This window comes from Glandiceps talaboti, chromosome 21, assembly GCF_964340395.1.
Source record: "Glandiceps talaboti chromosome 21, keGlaTala1.1, whole genome shotgun sequence".
Taxonomy (NCBI): Eukaryota; Metazoa; Hemichordata; class Enteropneusta; family Spengelidae; genus Glandiceps; species Glandiceps talaboti.
In genome coordinates, this window is record NC_135569.1 from 5,856,358 (window position 1) to 5,874,039 (window position 17,682).

A 17,682-nucleotide genomic window follows, 5' to 3' on the forward strand; every position below is an offset into this window, starting at 1 on the left:
GTTTTTTATAACTAGAAACATCACAACAATTGTGATATACAGTTTATATCCTTGACTTTGTACCTAATAGCTTTCATATGCCTAATTAGAGTAAGTATAGTCGAGTATATAGTATGGGCTTTAATATTTCCTTTACGAATGTATATTGAGTAATGATTTGTGTTGTTTATAGGTGTGATGAAGCAACAACTACATATCTATCTTGTTGTTGTTGTTGTTGTTGTTGTTGTTGTTGTTGTTGTTGGTGTTGTTTTTGTTTGTCAGAGTTACGTTTTATGATACATTTAACATATAACATTTATTGGGTTATGAGGCTAGGAGGTATTACTCTTTGCTATGTATTATTAAGTAAAAAGGTACACACATTTACCACAAGACCTTCCCCGAAGAGTACTAAAATCATCCTTATTTAGTAGAGCAAAGTCTTTCACAGGGTGAAAGAAAGATGATGTGCATTAAGCGTAAGAAGAAACCGTAACCTCAATCATGGCCTGCACTAATAAATGAAGGGGAAACAGTTTTTGCTAGATAATGTTCCATATTGATCTTACTTTTTAACATGCTATCGATATAAGATAGTTTCATATTACAGAGCCTTGGTCACGACAACCATTGTGGAAAGCATTTTATGATTGTGTACCAGTAGTATTAGCATTATCTATTATCGAATCTGAATCGCAAAGCTTTCAATGTTTTGGTGAAATATTGTGTTTTTGAACCGGTTATTTCTGCCCGTGTTTATCAAACCGCCCATTTTCAGTTTGCATACAGTAAATGTTTGCATACAGTAAAAGATACAGCAATACATCAGTCAAACCGTGCGAATGGTGACTCCAAATCTACCCTGTTCTCTCTCTCACGCAAACACATCACGTTTTAATAAGTTCTCTGTATGCCAGTGTTTCAACCTAATTTCGTTGATTATTGTCACAAGATAAAATGTATTGAATAGAAGAAGCGTGGCCAGCCAACCGTCAAAAGGCACTAATGAATTGAAATACGACATTGTGTGTAAACCAGCATACAAAACACATCAGTCTTCTAAATCACCCAGATGGAATTATTTCAACTCAATCAATAAAGCTATAGTCATTAAAACTAATATAACAATATCGAATTAATCAATTAAAAGGATGTTCGCTGAATAGTAATAACCGTGAGGGTATACAATTAATAATTGTGTGTGTATATATATATATATATATATATATATATATATATATATATATATATATATATATATATATATATATATATATATATATATATAACTCGGTGAGTATCAATCTGCTAAGACAGTGCTCTATACCGCAGTGGCAGAGCGTAATAGTTTTGGTAGTACTGGAACTCTTTCTTGGGTGTAACTCGGAGTTTCACGCATATTGCGATCATCAGACACACATGAGTGTCTGATGATCGCAATATGCGTGAAACTCCGAGTTACACCCAAGAAAGAGTTCCAGTACTACCAAAACTATATATATATATATTCCATCTGATGATAGCTGTCAAGTGTAAAATACAGTGTTGCAGCCAATGAATATCTTATTGTGTTACTTGTACCGCTCTGGATATGATGTATTGAGCACTGTTTACTCCAGCATAGACATTTTACCTAGAAAGTGCTCTTGGTACCAAAATATGATGTCATAAACAGCCATTGTCCTGTGGTACAGTAACGATTTACTGTATTTTGTCTTTAAACTCATAAAAAGTTGTTAATATGTCATAGAATGTTATTATATACGTAGATGGATGGAATAATTGGTATATGTTATTCTAAGAATATTTCATATGTGATGGGTCATAATGAACATGAGACTTCTTGTTTCATTTAACCAGTGATGTGGTTCATTTGATATGTTTATGACTATTAATTGGTATTTTGCTGTGTCTTCCATTTTAATACACAGTTATATACTACCTCCTATGACCACCAACCGTATGGTTCATTTGTTTGAAATTTGCAACACATACAAGCATCGGGCCTTAGCCTTATTGGTCGTGCTTATTATAATAGCTTACGATGATTAATGATAACCAAACAAGACAGGCTCTCAAAGGACATGGTTTATTAAGAAAAATATACGATATCCTGAAATTTGCCTTTTTAACAACATATGGTAAACAATATAATGACTGCTAGTCGATTCTAAAGCGACAGTCTACGGTGCCTACAGATAAATGACAGTATATCTTTAAACGTTTTAAAAGGAATATCTAAAGTACCGACAATGAAAAGATGCCATCAAAATATTCAACACTTTGTAAAACATTAAGAACATATCCTGAAATTTGTCTTTTTAAACATAGTCTTTCAATTGTATTAGATCGCTTCTAAGATATACAAAGTGCATTGTGAAACAAGTTGTACAATGGTGTACAGCCCAAACTGAATTTTTACCTTCATAATTAATTTCTGTCAAAATGGCGGCCTAAAGTCAAAACATGAAAGGGGCTTTTGACAACTATTAATACATACATTAATATTACTGGTAGCCATTAGTAGGAATTTTCTCCACAGAGAAAATATCGACTTACATGTACATATGGCGAATATGTACCATATGTGTACCCAATACGAGAATGTATTATAGAAAACACTCTTAGATTATGCCTTCATACAACCCTTGCTTGTGTTGTATTTTTACGACCAAGTAATACTTGTTTATCTAGTATCAGGTTTATTGTGTTTTACAAAGTGTTGAATATTTTCACGGCATCTTTTCATTGTCGGTACTTTAGATATTCCTTTTAAAACGTTTAAAAGGTACACTGCCATTTATCTGTAGGCAACATAGACTGTCGCTTTAGAATCGACTAGCAGACATTATATGGTTTACTCTATGTTATTTAAACGCAAAATGCGTTTTTTCTTGCGGACTGGGTGGTGAAACGCTGTGATGCTAACATTTCACTGTGTCCGCGCCTACACAATAACGTCATGCGTTTAAATGAAATATTTCAGAGATTGACGTTTCCCTTATTTTCGCTTTTTGCTATTTAGTGTAGGTTTGACCTAAACTGGAATTCATTCCATGAATGGATTGTTGCCGCCAGTGATGCTATTTTCATACCAAACCTTACTATAATCACAAAAAAGCTCAGTAAAATATAAAGATACTTTAAATATTTTACGATATTTCACTACTATTCAAAATTCATTGAATTTATAATTTGTTCATATCTACGAATATGAGGTCCAATTAATGTTGAATGAGACCGTCAACATATCTCTGTGTAACCTTGCATTTTTTAACAAGAATCTTATCTGCAGTGGTGACAATATATGTCAATAGTGATATCCTTGTGTCCGATTCTCTCGTATTATAGAAAGATTGGACATTTTATCGATGAGGCTGTCAACCGACCTAAATTCGTCACTTTTAGCAGAAAATATGCTATAAGGTATCATACAATTTTTTTTTTTTTTTTTTTTTTTGGGGGGGGGGGAGTTGAACAAAACATGATAGACACTCAACCATGTAATTTAAGCATCTTTCCGCAGTTGTCATTTGCTAGCCCGTGTGTAAATTACATAAATTATGGTATACCACAATGCAATGCAGGAAAATGGCGACCGGAAACAAACAGCACGAAATTTTTAACTATTTTCCGTTATGCCAGTATGGTTGTGTAATTGAATAGAGAATAACATTTCTATTTGTATGGTAAATTGTTATATGCAGTACTTTGTGTAGGTTTTCATGTCTGAGATAGACCTATTTGATTGCTAAGTGTATGCCTGGCAGTGTGTAGTTCAACAGCTGGGCACGGGGGTGTTGGCACGTCCTAAAATAGACGGTCAAGATAATGTATCGTATTGAACAAATATAATAATCATGTTTACTGTTGCACCTGTCAAAGATTAACAGAACTTGAAAAAATATTTGTATTTAGTCTCTCAGTGTGCGGTTGATGATTAAGTTATATATATATATATATATATATATATATATATATATATATATATATATATATATATATATATATATATATATATATATATATATATATATATATATATATATATAATGTATATACATCACAGTATGCCTGATTGTTAAAAACTGTTATAAAATATACAAGGTAATAATGATAATAATGATAATAATAATAATAATAATAATGATGATAATGGGGAAAGTAAAATGTAAAACAAGTGTTACTCTTTTTTATAATGATAATGATAATGGTGATGATCATGGTAATAATAATTCATTCCCAGATATAAAGATAGATTTACAACAATATTTGTACATATTCTGATAAATTATTATTCGTGGGAAAGGGCGGCTGGAATTAGTTGTCTAGCAACTAGTCTATTCCATCTGCTGTTACAATCTGTAAAACTAATAAGGTAATATCAATTCTGAGAATTTAGTAGTATAACAAATTAATACTTTAGAGTCGAGACAAATGCGGACACGGTTTTTAATATTTTTATTCCAGTGTAACAGATGTTACAATATTATTCTCTCCTTTATTTCCCGAGCGATGTAGCTAATATGAAACTAGTATAATACTTCATTTTGAGCACTTTTTGTGTCATTTTTTATTTATTTATTTGTTTATTTAATGCTTTTTATTTTTTTGGAAATTATAGACGTAGATGCCATTCACACTGGTTATTTTGGTTGCATAGAGTAGATTCTCTTTTTAGTCCCCGCTGGACGAAGTCCGGATCCTTAAAACCCAATCATAGCGAAGACTATGTCATTTTCAATGACTTGTTTACTTCTAAATCTGAACCGTTGATATTTTGTCCCTCGGACATTTGATACACCACATTCAATTGACGTCCCCTATCTCGCTAGACTACCTGGCATCGTGCCATCATGTCTAAATCACATGATGGTGACGTGTGCGAGATATTGACGGTATTAGTTTTGTGGATGTATCGATTGTTGTCGCTCTTCCTTGACAAGTACCACTTCACTGCTATAGTCATTGTAAATCCTGACTTCAATCATAGGTCGCATTTTTCTTTCGTCCAATCCGTGTAATGATAACAAATGGGTAGCTCAGAGACCCGTCGTGTTGACTACCCCAGGATGCCGTTTGTATGGTTACACAGTATTTTCAAGTCTTATAGCAAAGTCTCTGTTATGTGTTGATGGCAATGATACACTATTCATGGCAGCATACCATTTCATAATGTGATATCCCAAAGGAGAACTACGTGTACTTAAAACCATGTCTGATAAAAATCTTTAGCAATGATTGGTCCTGTGCTTACTTAGCAGGTGTTTTTGAGTTTAACCAGAGGTTATGGACATATTTGCTTGGGGTTAGATCAGGTGAGAGATCTGGAAATAAAGACAAACAGCTAACGCTGATATTGAAACGTTGTAATTAAACCTGTGCCAATGCACAAGTAAAGAATACACGACTCGGTACAAAATATTACCAAGCCGTACCTCTGACATATTGTATTCATCATTTGGGTCAACCCAATTGTGAGGTGATGCATACGACGTGCATGACGTGTCATACGCTTTGGTGAATGACACTAGCTACTGGTTTACTATGTTGTGAACATGGTATTTTTACTCCAACTATAATACAGCATTTAAGATTCGAATTAAGGCTTAGATAAAAATTGTGTAGTAATAATAAGTGTGAACCCCAATATATAATATTTTGACAACATGACGGTGTTTTAATGATCTAGGGATCACCATAAATTACACAGTTGATGTTCGATTTACCGACGGCATATATAAACACATTTTAGAGCAATAACAACCAGATTTTTTTCCGCGATAAGATTACAGAATTATTAAGTACGTGATTCAAAATTTACAAGTAGGCATTCCAAAAGTGAATACAGCATTAATGCTTATCAGCACCATGGCAACTAATCGATCCTATGACGTCATATGTGTGCAGTAACCTTCTCGCATTAATTTTAACAGGCGTGAGGATTTGCATAGTGATTGTCCGTAATGCCGGATACGGAACAGGTCAACAAACTTTAAAACAAACTTTGCCTTGTCTGTGTGGTGCGATAAAGTGTAGTATGTTGGCATGATTCCAACGTGTATTTAACATCCAAGGGTACACTGAAGAGATCATTTTGCACTTGATATGGCGTGAGTGACATTAAGCAATTCAAAAAGAATGGTATGTAGCGATAATGTTAGAAGAGGATCTATCTCAAGGTGAATTTTAAAAGGTTAAAATTGAAGTCCAGCTACTCGATATTCCTTTTTTGATATATATATCCATTGTATATATATATATATATATATATATATATATATATATATATATATATATATATATATATATATATATATATATATATATATATATATATATATACAACATACAGTACACGTTCGTTGATTCGTTTGACACAGTCCATTTATTCCTTAATACGTGAAAACAGATACGTTCAAGTGATTGCATTCATTACCTTCGATGAAAGCAGTGAATGAATACTTGTTTACCCAGGGAAGCAAGTAAACGATGTCAGTGTACAAGATTCGTCATTGCTAGTACACGCGTGTTACAGTGTAATCAAATTATCCAAGGTCAAGTTTAATGACGTTTGTCATACGAGAAAATCGATATGTTAATTCTAAATGTATGGCTAAATTGATAGATTTATCTCTCATTAGATCTTTATCACTGATTTCGTATTTTTGTACCTTGATGGCCAAGCTGTCGTAGAGAGAGCTTGGAAATATGCAAGCTTAATTCTATATTGTAGGGTTGAACTCTTTCATTTGTAATGAAATAAATACACATTGACCAATGCTATAAGAATATCGGTGCTATAACAATATAATGTAAAATGGACATTTTTAAAGAGTGTAGTTCAATTGGCCAAATCAACACGATAGACATTCACTTCAGAGTAATGCTAGATTATGCAAATTAATTGTTCAAATCGAAATTACTTTTAATGTAACGATATACAGAAACACAGAAAAACTCACTGTAAATGAATCTACACAAACCAGCTACGCTGTGATATGATGGCTCAAGGTATAAGAGGGTAGTAAGGAAGAGTCCATTCACTAACATGAGCGCCCCCTGTAGGCTATTGATAAAATAACCCAGTGGTATTTAGAAATGTCATGGACTAGTACAAATACCAAATTCCGCTTGTAATGTGTGAGGTGTGAATGAACAAATCAGAATGGAGGCAGATAATATTGTATTGTGTTGATATGAGTGTTGATATCCCATATATATATATATATATATATATATATATATATATATATATATATATATATATATATATATATATATATATATATATATATATATATATATATATATAGTTTATTCAGTAATTTGTCCAGCAAACGGACACTAGCAGAATTAAAAGAAAATAAAGAACATAGATAGCAAGACAATAAAAATCAATGTGGTAGTAAAAATGTGTCTAACATGGTCTATACTATTCATTATCCTCTCGGAGTGCCGAGTGTAAAAAAACGTGCAATAATTCTCAAAGTCTGGATATATTGGTGGTTTTCTTGTAAACTCATCAAAGACTTGTGTTTACTGTAAAATGTTTAGAGGCTACTACAGACTAATGATCAAAGACTTCTTTTTGAAAGACTTACAACCTGTCTGCCGAGTAATCATCAAATGTCAAATGAATTTCTTGTTAACCCTCGTCATTACTCGGCAACATTGTCTTTAGGGGCATTGGAATTCATAGCATTGGTATTAGGGGCTGTAATGATTTTAGTATATATCAATAGACGGTTTACAGGATAGCTATCTATAGTGATTACGTCATAGTTATGATTTTCCCCCTGTTCGATATCCAAGATATAAAAGTAACCTCCGAAAATTACAGTTTTTAGGATATTGCCCATGGGCCATATAAGCGCTAACGTCACTCGCCTTACAACTATCCCAGGCGTTCCTATGACACAATGATAAGATTGCCCATGAGTGAAACACCAAGCCTACATCCTTTTAGCTAATAATAATAATAAATAAAATAATAATCTTTTGCCTGTGAAATAGGTCTACCCTGATAGCTCTTAAAACAGTTCTATGCTGTCACACGCAGTTAGTACTGCACAACGCATTTCACAACAGAACGAGAGCTGTCTTTATCATGTATCAGGTCCAGTAGTTGAGTGAGTGTTTTGCGTAGCTTTTAATAGGTATAGTTTGATGATGATGCCATTCAGAACCTGTCGTATCAATTGCATCCAGGTTGTTTTGGGTCTGCCCTGAGGCCTTTTCACTTCCCAGAGGAAAACATTTAGTAAGTATTAAAATAACGAAATTTAGGGCATTGGGGATATATTTTATCTGTTATCCCTGATAGTCATATTCTCTGTATTAAAAAAAATAGTGAGTATTAAAAGTTTAAAACGGATATAATTGTACTTTAAAAATTCCATCAAATAGTAACTAGCATCAATTATCAAATTTGGGGAAAATATCAGAAATAGATAATTAAATTTTTTTTAAATTATAATAAGTGATTCGAATACACCATTACAAGATGGGTGCAATCTACTTAATTAAATGAAAAAAGACATTTCCCCAACGTATATTAATGAAAAAACATAAAGTGATATTCGGATACATCTATCATGTTGTAGCCTCCTCATTAGTTCTGTATGATACATACAACTGAACAAATACATCATTATTGATTTTTTGTAATATTACTATGAATAATTTATAGCTATGAGACAAAAAATGGTGGAAACAATCGAATAGAATGATATCCCGTATTTCCAATCGCTTGTTAAGGTACAATGTGCCTCTGGATTGAATTTCAGAAAATCGATGTTTTGAAATCTCTCCACCTTTTGCCACATGGAAGCTTGCTTTTGGTCATTTTGAAATAATAATAAAAGAAATCTTGGGTCCACTGTCTTGTTTTCAAGGAAATTGACAACCCTTTCTTTTCCCATAGAGTTAAGTTAATTTTGAAATACGCATAGATATTTGCAATTTTGATAATCGATCAAAAAATGCTTGAAACCAAGTACAGTTTAAGTTAGCAAAATGTAGGAACATTTCAATCGCATATTCATCTACATTTGATTGCGAATTATGGTGTCAAATTAAATACAAAATAAACCATAATATCAAATAATATTCAAACTTGTGTAGTTCTTTAACTGGTATTTTCTTTCCTTTATGGATTTGGGGAAGAGTATGTTCATAAAATGGAGCATTTGGTACAGTACTCGACCTTGCATACAGAAACAGCTGTTTATTCTATATTTAGAAATGTAATAAATTTACTCCTACTCGAGAAGGGGTGGCCCTATGGGTATTGTTTAATTTTTAATTCAAAGAACAACTTTGCCATGTTTCTCTAAAATAAAACAAAATTCAATTTGTTTGTTTTGTTTGTTTCCGATAACATGACTTTAGAAAATAGGGTAGGTAGCTCGTGCAAAAAAAATGTTTAGGGTTTTTTATTTGGCCTAATTTTTTTTTAAGAATGTTAAGGAACATATACCAAGTAACGCCAGATTTAAAGTGGATGCCTTCCGTAAGGGCAAAGTCTTTAGATTTCGTACCTACAAACAGTAATTGTTTGAATGCAAAATTCTTAGCTACAGCTATCCCCCGGCGGCTATCATACATTAAGATATTGCCTGATTACCAGAATTATGCAAATGAATAATCTACCTTTATAGTGCATAAGAAAGTTGTTATTATTATTAACGTTTGCATCATATTATATGGCATATGAAGCTTGTATTCTCAAATCATTAATCATACAAATGGCTGATTACAATTAAAGACTGTACCCCAGTAATATCTCATTGGTGACCATTTTAAAATGAAACTTCTAGAAATTAAGAGTGTCTCACCAACCGTATGTATGTCCTGTTAAATGGGGTTACGAATACTTACATAAAACCATAATTAAGCTATGCTAGTATATCATGTTAATGTCAATGCATGCCTTCGATGACATTAATGGTGCCGTCTGGCATTGTTAGAACAGTTTATTACATAGTAGGGATTCCCTCAACATTTTTAATATGATTGTGTAATACATTACATCATCCAGACTATTTATAAGTTTCAATACCAGGTTTGAGTTCATTCAATTACAAGTAATGGTGAAGTATACATCAGTAAGTAAAATACTGCTAGTATGTTTTTATATACAGTACGGGTGACGCCCAAAACGTGTAAACTCAGCTTGTACCCCTTAACGAGTTATAAATTACCCTTCATTGTGGTGACGTTAAGAGGTGACCTTTGATAATCGCTAAAATTATCACATACTGTAAAATGTACGTAACCATGGTTACTGTTATGCACGTTTTCATGGATATGATGACTAGCTACCGTCTGTGTGTATGTCTCTACATATATTTTCTTGAAATTAAACGTGTGTATTTTTTTCAAGACAGGGTATGACGCCATGCCATGTATTCATATTTGTGTTAATTTATTCAAAGTTCTAGGTTTATGCCAATGCAAGTAAAAATGTCATTATTTCTGCTCATTGATCGTGTTCAAAACTACTGCTTAATTTGTGCTAACACATACTTAGCACATATGACCGTTATAGGAAAATAACCACGGAAACAAAGTATGCTGAGAAAATTGGGTCGATTGTGTGTGATGTCACATTTATCAACAACTCTATTATCAATCCCAATGTATAAATATCACGATTGTTTCTGAGATGACATGGTTATGATTACTCAACTCTATGATGTATGTATGTCCACTGAAAAGGGCCATTACATGTTATATTTCAAACTTGGGTATGTTTAATCTAGTTGACTGAGGTTTAATGTACTTTCCCTAGTTTCATTCAGAGCACTTGGCACAACCCCTCCATGCACTAAAGAAGTAAGCTTTTCTAACCATGTTAAAAAGAGTATACAGCTAAAGGTATAAAAAAATAACAGTTTAAGAGATATTAAAACCTACATTCAGAAATATGAAATGAGAAAAAGAGAGACGTTTACAGCTCAAAACACTGAGGTAAAGCACTTTCTGTATTTGTCACATTCATAGCATTCATATCAAGTGTAAAAGAATATTCTTTCAATTGCTATAATTATAAACTTAATATGTGGCCTTTCTAATGTAATCAGTTTGTCTACTAATGAACAGTTGATTGTGATTTAAAGTATAATATTGTCATCAGTGAATGGTAGCTGTCACTACCATGATTATATTTAACTCTCAATGAACTCTAGACAATGTTTTAAGACATCTATGTTTACACTCTAGTCATTGACTATTTACTTACTTTGTACTGCTAACATTGTTTACATTCTAGTCAATGACTATTTACTTAATTATTTTGTACTGTTAACATTGTTTATACTCTAGTCAGTGACTATTTACTTTGCACTGCTAATATTGTTTACACTCTAGTCATTGACTATTTACTTGCCTTTCACTACTAACATTGTATAAAGATTCATAACATTGAGAGACACCGCATACTGGCTGACTATCAAAGCAGTAGAAACAGTATGCCTTTGCTATAAATGAATATGGCAAATCATGAAAACTATTTACTCGAGTGTTCAGAGTTGTAGTGTATCTACAGTGCGTGCAGAGTTAATTTCGTGAAGATATAAGGTCTTTGACGTGACACAATCTTTCATAATTAGTAAGTCAGTGAAATCAGAAATTGTGATTGCTTTGAGGATTACAATGTTGGTCATTTTCAGGATGTCTTGATTAGTAGTCATTGATGAATAAATTAAAGAATCTCCCTGTTGTGTACTTATCGTTCCGATCAAATTATGTTTTTTTATTGCATCAATTTCCGGTCTATCGAATCAGACAATACTTAATGAGATTTTCATTATCTCATCTATGGGATATTAATTTCCGGTTCATTAATAACTGTCCTGACCTGACGTGTCATAGAAAGTGTAACATGAACCCGAGAGAATACCCATCTACAAGGTGCAGCCAACTAGTTAATTTTCTGAGATCATTCTAAAAACCAAAAAAATGTTAGTGAACGCTGTTGACACAGTTTGTATTAACGTTGGTGATTATACTGCAGGGCAACATGGGTTTTCGGGAGAAATGCATGGTTATGTTCATTATAGGACCACATATAAAAGAAACATGTTGGCAATTTTTATCTTCAAAATTAGTCTTGGGGGCGAAAAATAAGATTTGGGCCCAAAATCGTATTCTTAACCATTGCTTAAAACTGAAAACAACTCCAATAGCCATGCCTTAGGAACAGTCAAATGGTGGTATATATTGTAGAGATAACATTTTTGAGTTAGCCAGTGGCAAAGAAATATTCAAAACATGCATGTATGCCTAGCAACAAGACATTAAAGGTGAAACTTTAAGCTGTTTGTATGTATGTACCCTTCCATTACAACATTTCACTATTTTAAATATTTAGTTTTTTCTGAATAAGACTGAAAGGTGTCCAAATATTCTAACTAGCTTTCATCCTGTTAATAGAACATCACCAACTATTTTAGCTACGAGTAATTGGTTATTGATATATTTAGGCACTAGCGATAGTTTCATTTAACCGTATAGGAATCACGTTTACTCACTATAATAATGATGCAGTACAATGCTAATGTAAACAAATATGTCTTGTATTATTAATACCCCGTCCCAACCATTATAAGCGATTTATGCTGTATATGTGAAACTAGGCAGTAATAAAATGAACATCATCAAGTCATCACCACAAAGAGAACTCTGTTTAACTCATTTGTAGGAAATGCACCTCGGCGTTAATATGCCTCGTTGTATTTCTTTACGAAGTCAGTTTAAAATAATGGTTGATTTTCATGCATACCATCATGCTTAATAGAATTGCATATAAATTACGTCACAAAACGATTTGAAAAAAATGTCAACTGTAACATATAAATTATGTCACAAAACGATTTGAAAAAGAAAATATCAACTGTAGGCTGCATATCTTGGGCTATTTTGAGTATGTCTGGTATGTGCAGCGGTAACGTAACGCTCGTCCTCATTGGCTATTCAAAAGCGCGAGATTTAAACGAGATGATGGAAATAGATGAGGTAAAGACGGCAAACTGCTTTCATCAGTTTATTGGATTTAGTCCTAAGACCATAACATTCAAACATTAATGATAAACATCGTATATAAATATAAGTAAATGTATGTATGTAGATAACTTATAAATGTTCAAACAGAAAAAATGTCAATATTCCTTTGAGCAGGTCATGAAAACACGTAAAAAGCCATTGTCTTTATATATTGTTACAGTATTTTTATTTATGTATAAATTTCCGAGTCCGAGAACAGGTTACTGTCACCAAACATTTACTTAATATGAACAACCATCAAAGAATTAGATCAACCAATACGCTTATCATTAACATAAACAAGACTGATAGAAAATGTGCGATTTGAAAAATGATATCTTACAAAAGTACATGTTTAATGAGAAGGTGAAAACAGATTAAAATAGGCAAAAAGGGCCCTCCCAATAACATGAAAATAGTTTAAAATATACATATTTTCCATACACAAGTTCTCTTCTTCCACTTTTGATCGAGAAACAGACATGTTTCGAACATATTTTTGACTTATTTAAGTAAACCATGTTCTTCATTTTCTATCATTTAACCCATTAATGACTGCTATGTAATTACATCCTTACTGTAGAGTGTTAGGCATAAATGGATTGATAGGCCACATTCTACATTTTTCCAAAAATATCATGACTTTTCCCAGAGAATATATTGATAAATTGGTGATAACAACGAAGGTACATAGTATTCTACATCAACTGATTTATAGGCTGTCATTACCAGTTCTGCTATTAACTAAACTCTGTTAACATTAGAATATCATTAATAATCAGTAATCATTTATGCACACGTTTGAGAATACAAATTGTATATCGCCCCCTACAGTTTGATTTTAATATCAGGATTGTACGTCTTGACCATACTTGTGTATACTAGTCCCTTTTTTGTATTTTGTGATTTGTACTGGGTGCACGAGGATGTGCACTATTGTGTACATTTTGGATATTAACTCTGCATCAAAAGGTAATAATTAGATATACTCAAGCCGTTCTGGAAATAATAGTATATTCTAAGTTGGCAGACAGTACATTGAATATCTATCTTTATGCAATACTTTTATTAATATTTCATTTGTTACCCACAGGATATTAAATTTATTGTAATCAATTTTTAGTGAGCATATATGTAGTACCTAAGCATCCCAAATAATCATAAACATCGGTCTCGGAAGCATGACTCCGGGGCATGACTGAACATACCGTGGCTTACAGATTTGGAGCACCTTGGAGACGACATAGTCCAAATTATGGGGTCAAAATCCTGCCTGCATACCGAGAAATGGGCCAAACCTATAGATAATGATACAAAATTAAGAGTCAAGTGTTTACATGTGGCGAAAATGACCTTCATTATGGGAATTATCTCCCGGGTATTCCGCCCAAGGTTTCTCTGCTTCAAATGTTATGTTTATTTACATTTCTACTGCAAGGTATTTCCAAATTAATAAATTTCTATATAGTAGATTAAAAAACGACGGAAAATGGTTCTTCAACTACAAGTCCATGTCAGTAAAGTCTACAACGTTATCTGGGAAGGCTTTACTTTTCAACTGTTGCGGTGTTTCTTCAACGTCCTTTTTCATTTGGTAAGGGTCTGGAACAGCTAAACTCAACAACCCTAGCAGAATAAGAGTTCCAGCTGATGCCATGGCAACAATTGAGTAATAGTCGAAATAGTCGCGCTTTGAACATAAACTACTGCATCCTCGTTCTCCAGCTGCTTTCATCGACTGCCCATCTCCAGAGACGTACTCAATTTCCAAACACACCTTATACCGCATAGGCCAGGGATATAGTCCACTTACTTCAAACCATCTAGGCTCTTTCGGAGAGACAGTTTTCTCGTCACCATGATCGAAAAATGATCGATATGTTCCGTTGTATGAGATAACATAATTTGTTACGGATGAAATGTTTAGTTCAGTCACTCGATCGGTTGAAAGACTTGCCCAAGAGATATTTGCGGACGAGGAGGTGATGTCATCGAAGTGAAAATCGGATGTATTTAGGTTACATTCGATAAATGAAGAAGCGCCCTGGCTTAGAGTTATACCAACAGTAGACAAGATCGCCATCCAAGTGAGTAGACGGAGCTGTTGTTCTTGAACCATTGCCATATTTGTTAACTTTGAGTTTGAAAACCAAAAGCGAAGATTCGTAATCTGCAAATGCCAATGAAATCCTTTTGTATATTACATCTGTATTGAAAAGAAAGAAGGAAACCCATGGTTAAGTTTACAGAAGACAAGCATATAAATGTGTAAGAATGTTGAGGTGTAGGGCCAACCTTTGTGCAGGCAGTAATTAATGACTTTCCTTCAAGGCATTTGTCGGAGAGATACATATCGTAGGCATAATATGTGGTCAAATGGATACTGTCAGTAACGCTAGGCGGAATATAGTCCTATAAATAAAGACCTCGGATCTGTGCTCCGAAGGTTGCCGAACAAACGCCGAACACCTTTGGTGCAAAACGACTTTCGGTCGCTTGTAATACCAAAAGAAAGTCCGGATGTCTAGCAGCTAGACTAGGCGTAATATTGATCAAATCACCTATTCATGATCGCCTTGTTTGTGGGCCGGTCAAGAAGCGCTTCAAAATACTGGTATAATCCTTTCTGAACGGTGCCCTCTACTTTTAAACTGATCGTAATAAATTATTGTGTAAGGTACTTAAAGCAAGTCACGTAACTTTTTTGACTCCTAATCTCTACAGACATAAATCAACTCAATTCTAGTGCTCTTTGGAAACCACTCTAGCCAGACCAACACGGTTTAATATTTTATCGTTTTTGCTAATGGCCAACAACAGTTCATTTTCCTCATCTGGGCAGGTGTTGTGAAAATGGTCCTGTAACCCCAAAATATTGTCCGAAACGTTTTAACCGAAATTGCACACAGACAGTAACCGTTAGTCCATTTCCTACAAGGAGTCATTCAAAGTTTAGGTTTAGAGCCACGTTCCTAACATTTCGGCAACCAATTAAATAGCTAAAATGGATAAAAGTTTTTTGCAGCCGCCATCCATTGGATTTTACATTCACAATGTTGAGGACTCCTTGAGAAACTGTTTTTAAGTATGAAATGATAACTTTTCCAATCCTGTGAAACAAATTTTAACAAGTAAACAAGTACTGGGTTAAAATACGTGTAAAACACATGTGTGTCACTCCTTCCGTTTTAAATTTCTTAAGCATTAACATCCAAAATCTGAAACCAAAATCTGAAGTTTTGCTTCGTATCAGCGTAGGAAGTTGCCGGTAAATATTGGAGATAATGATCCATTGCAGATGAATTTCAGTAAATACCCACATTCAGTAGGTGACATTTTCATTAAAAGGTGAAATTTTAACTTTAATTTTAGTTGCATTTGAATTTTAAAGCATACTTGCATATTGACTATATTTATGATAATGGGATTTTTTTTATTTGCATTAATATGAATATTGTCATTTTGGTGATTACTTTTATTCGATAGATAAACATGACATTTGTCACAATGAATGTTGATAAGAAAGTTTTAATTTCAGTATTTTGCTCCTACGTTTTACATTTTAGAAGGATTTTGCTCCCAAAGGTTAAAATTCGGGAACAAATTCAGGAGTTGATTTCTTAGACTGAGTATGTTTCTCATGGCGTAGTTCTTCCCAAGATGACAGTTGGTATTGTGTGAAGAATCAGGAGGGAGAACAATTTTATGCTAATAGGCCTTTCCAAAATTTGCCATGGTGGCGCTCTATTTCCTGTCTGTGTGTGTTCCTTGGGGGTATAGGTTACTCAGTTAATCATAGAGCACTGCTGCTTTCCTCGATGTCTGAATAATACGAAAAACATTCCTGATTTACGCTTCAACTGAATACAAGGGACAAAGCTTTTAAGAAACAGTACAATGAGGTGATGATACCCCCAATTTGAGCGAGGGCGCTGTATTTTCAATTTCCTGTTTGCAATCTGGAATGACCAATTACGAGGGATTCGTGATGTCTATGACGTACAATGCCGAAATCTACCGGGTGACACTTTGTTCACCCTTGAGCATTTTTAACATCGGCTTTTCTTTCTTTTGACTATACCCCCATCGACAGTTTCATTAAATAATGTATAGTACAGTACCTAGGAAAGTTAGACGGCGGGGAGAAGGAAAAGCCGATTAAAAGTTTCACCAATTAAAATCTACCGCTTCTTCTTTACCTGAAACCTCGACATTCAACCTTCCGTGTCCGGGGTCATGCACTGTCGTGATGTTACTCGGTGCTGTCTCATAAATTTCCTAACTTGAATAAAGGCAGGACAGTAATTACTAGGTTGTGTTTGAGTAGGCGTTCTCCTCAAAGTTGCAATTAATGCGGTCACTTTTCCATACTTCATTTTATTTTGATATATTTTTTTTTCGGATATCAAACTCCATAAACGATATTCTAATGAATATACTCGTCATAGAGGTAGTTAAAAATAATGTCTTTCGTAGAGAAAATGTTTCATGGGTTACTTTTTCACAACAGCCGTCGCTATTTTTCTGGTTGAGTGGTTCTTAACAGTAGGTTACTTACTGTCACCTATATACATAAATATACCTTTTTATTCATGAAGAAACGCCAGTTTGTCCAGACAACTTCATTTTAAGTGTGATTGATGGGTTTTATCA

General features: G+C 33.7%; 1 protein-coding gene across 1 annotated transcript in view; it reads right to left on the minus strand.

The window, feature by feature from the left end:
* Positions 1 to 12,788: 12,788 nt before the first annotated feature.
* The window catches only part of LOC144451345 (uncharacterized), a 6,640-nt gene continuing 1,746 nt past the window's right edge, over positions 12,789 to 17,682 (minus strand). The window contains exon 2 of the mRNA XM_078142155.1: positions 12,789 to 15,235. Within this exon, the coding sequence (XP_077998281.1) occupies positions 14,531 to 15,154 (624 nt within the window). The 5' untranslated portion in view covers positions 15,155 to 15,235 and the 3' untranslated portion in view covers positions 12,789 to 14,530. The remainder of the gene's footprint in view (positions 15,236 to 17,682) is intronic.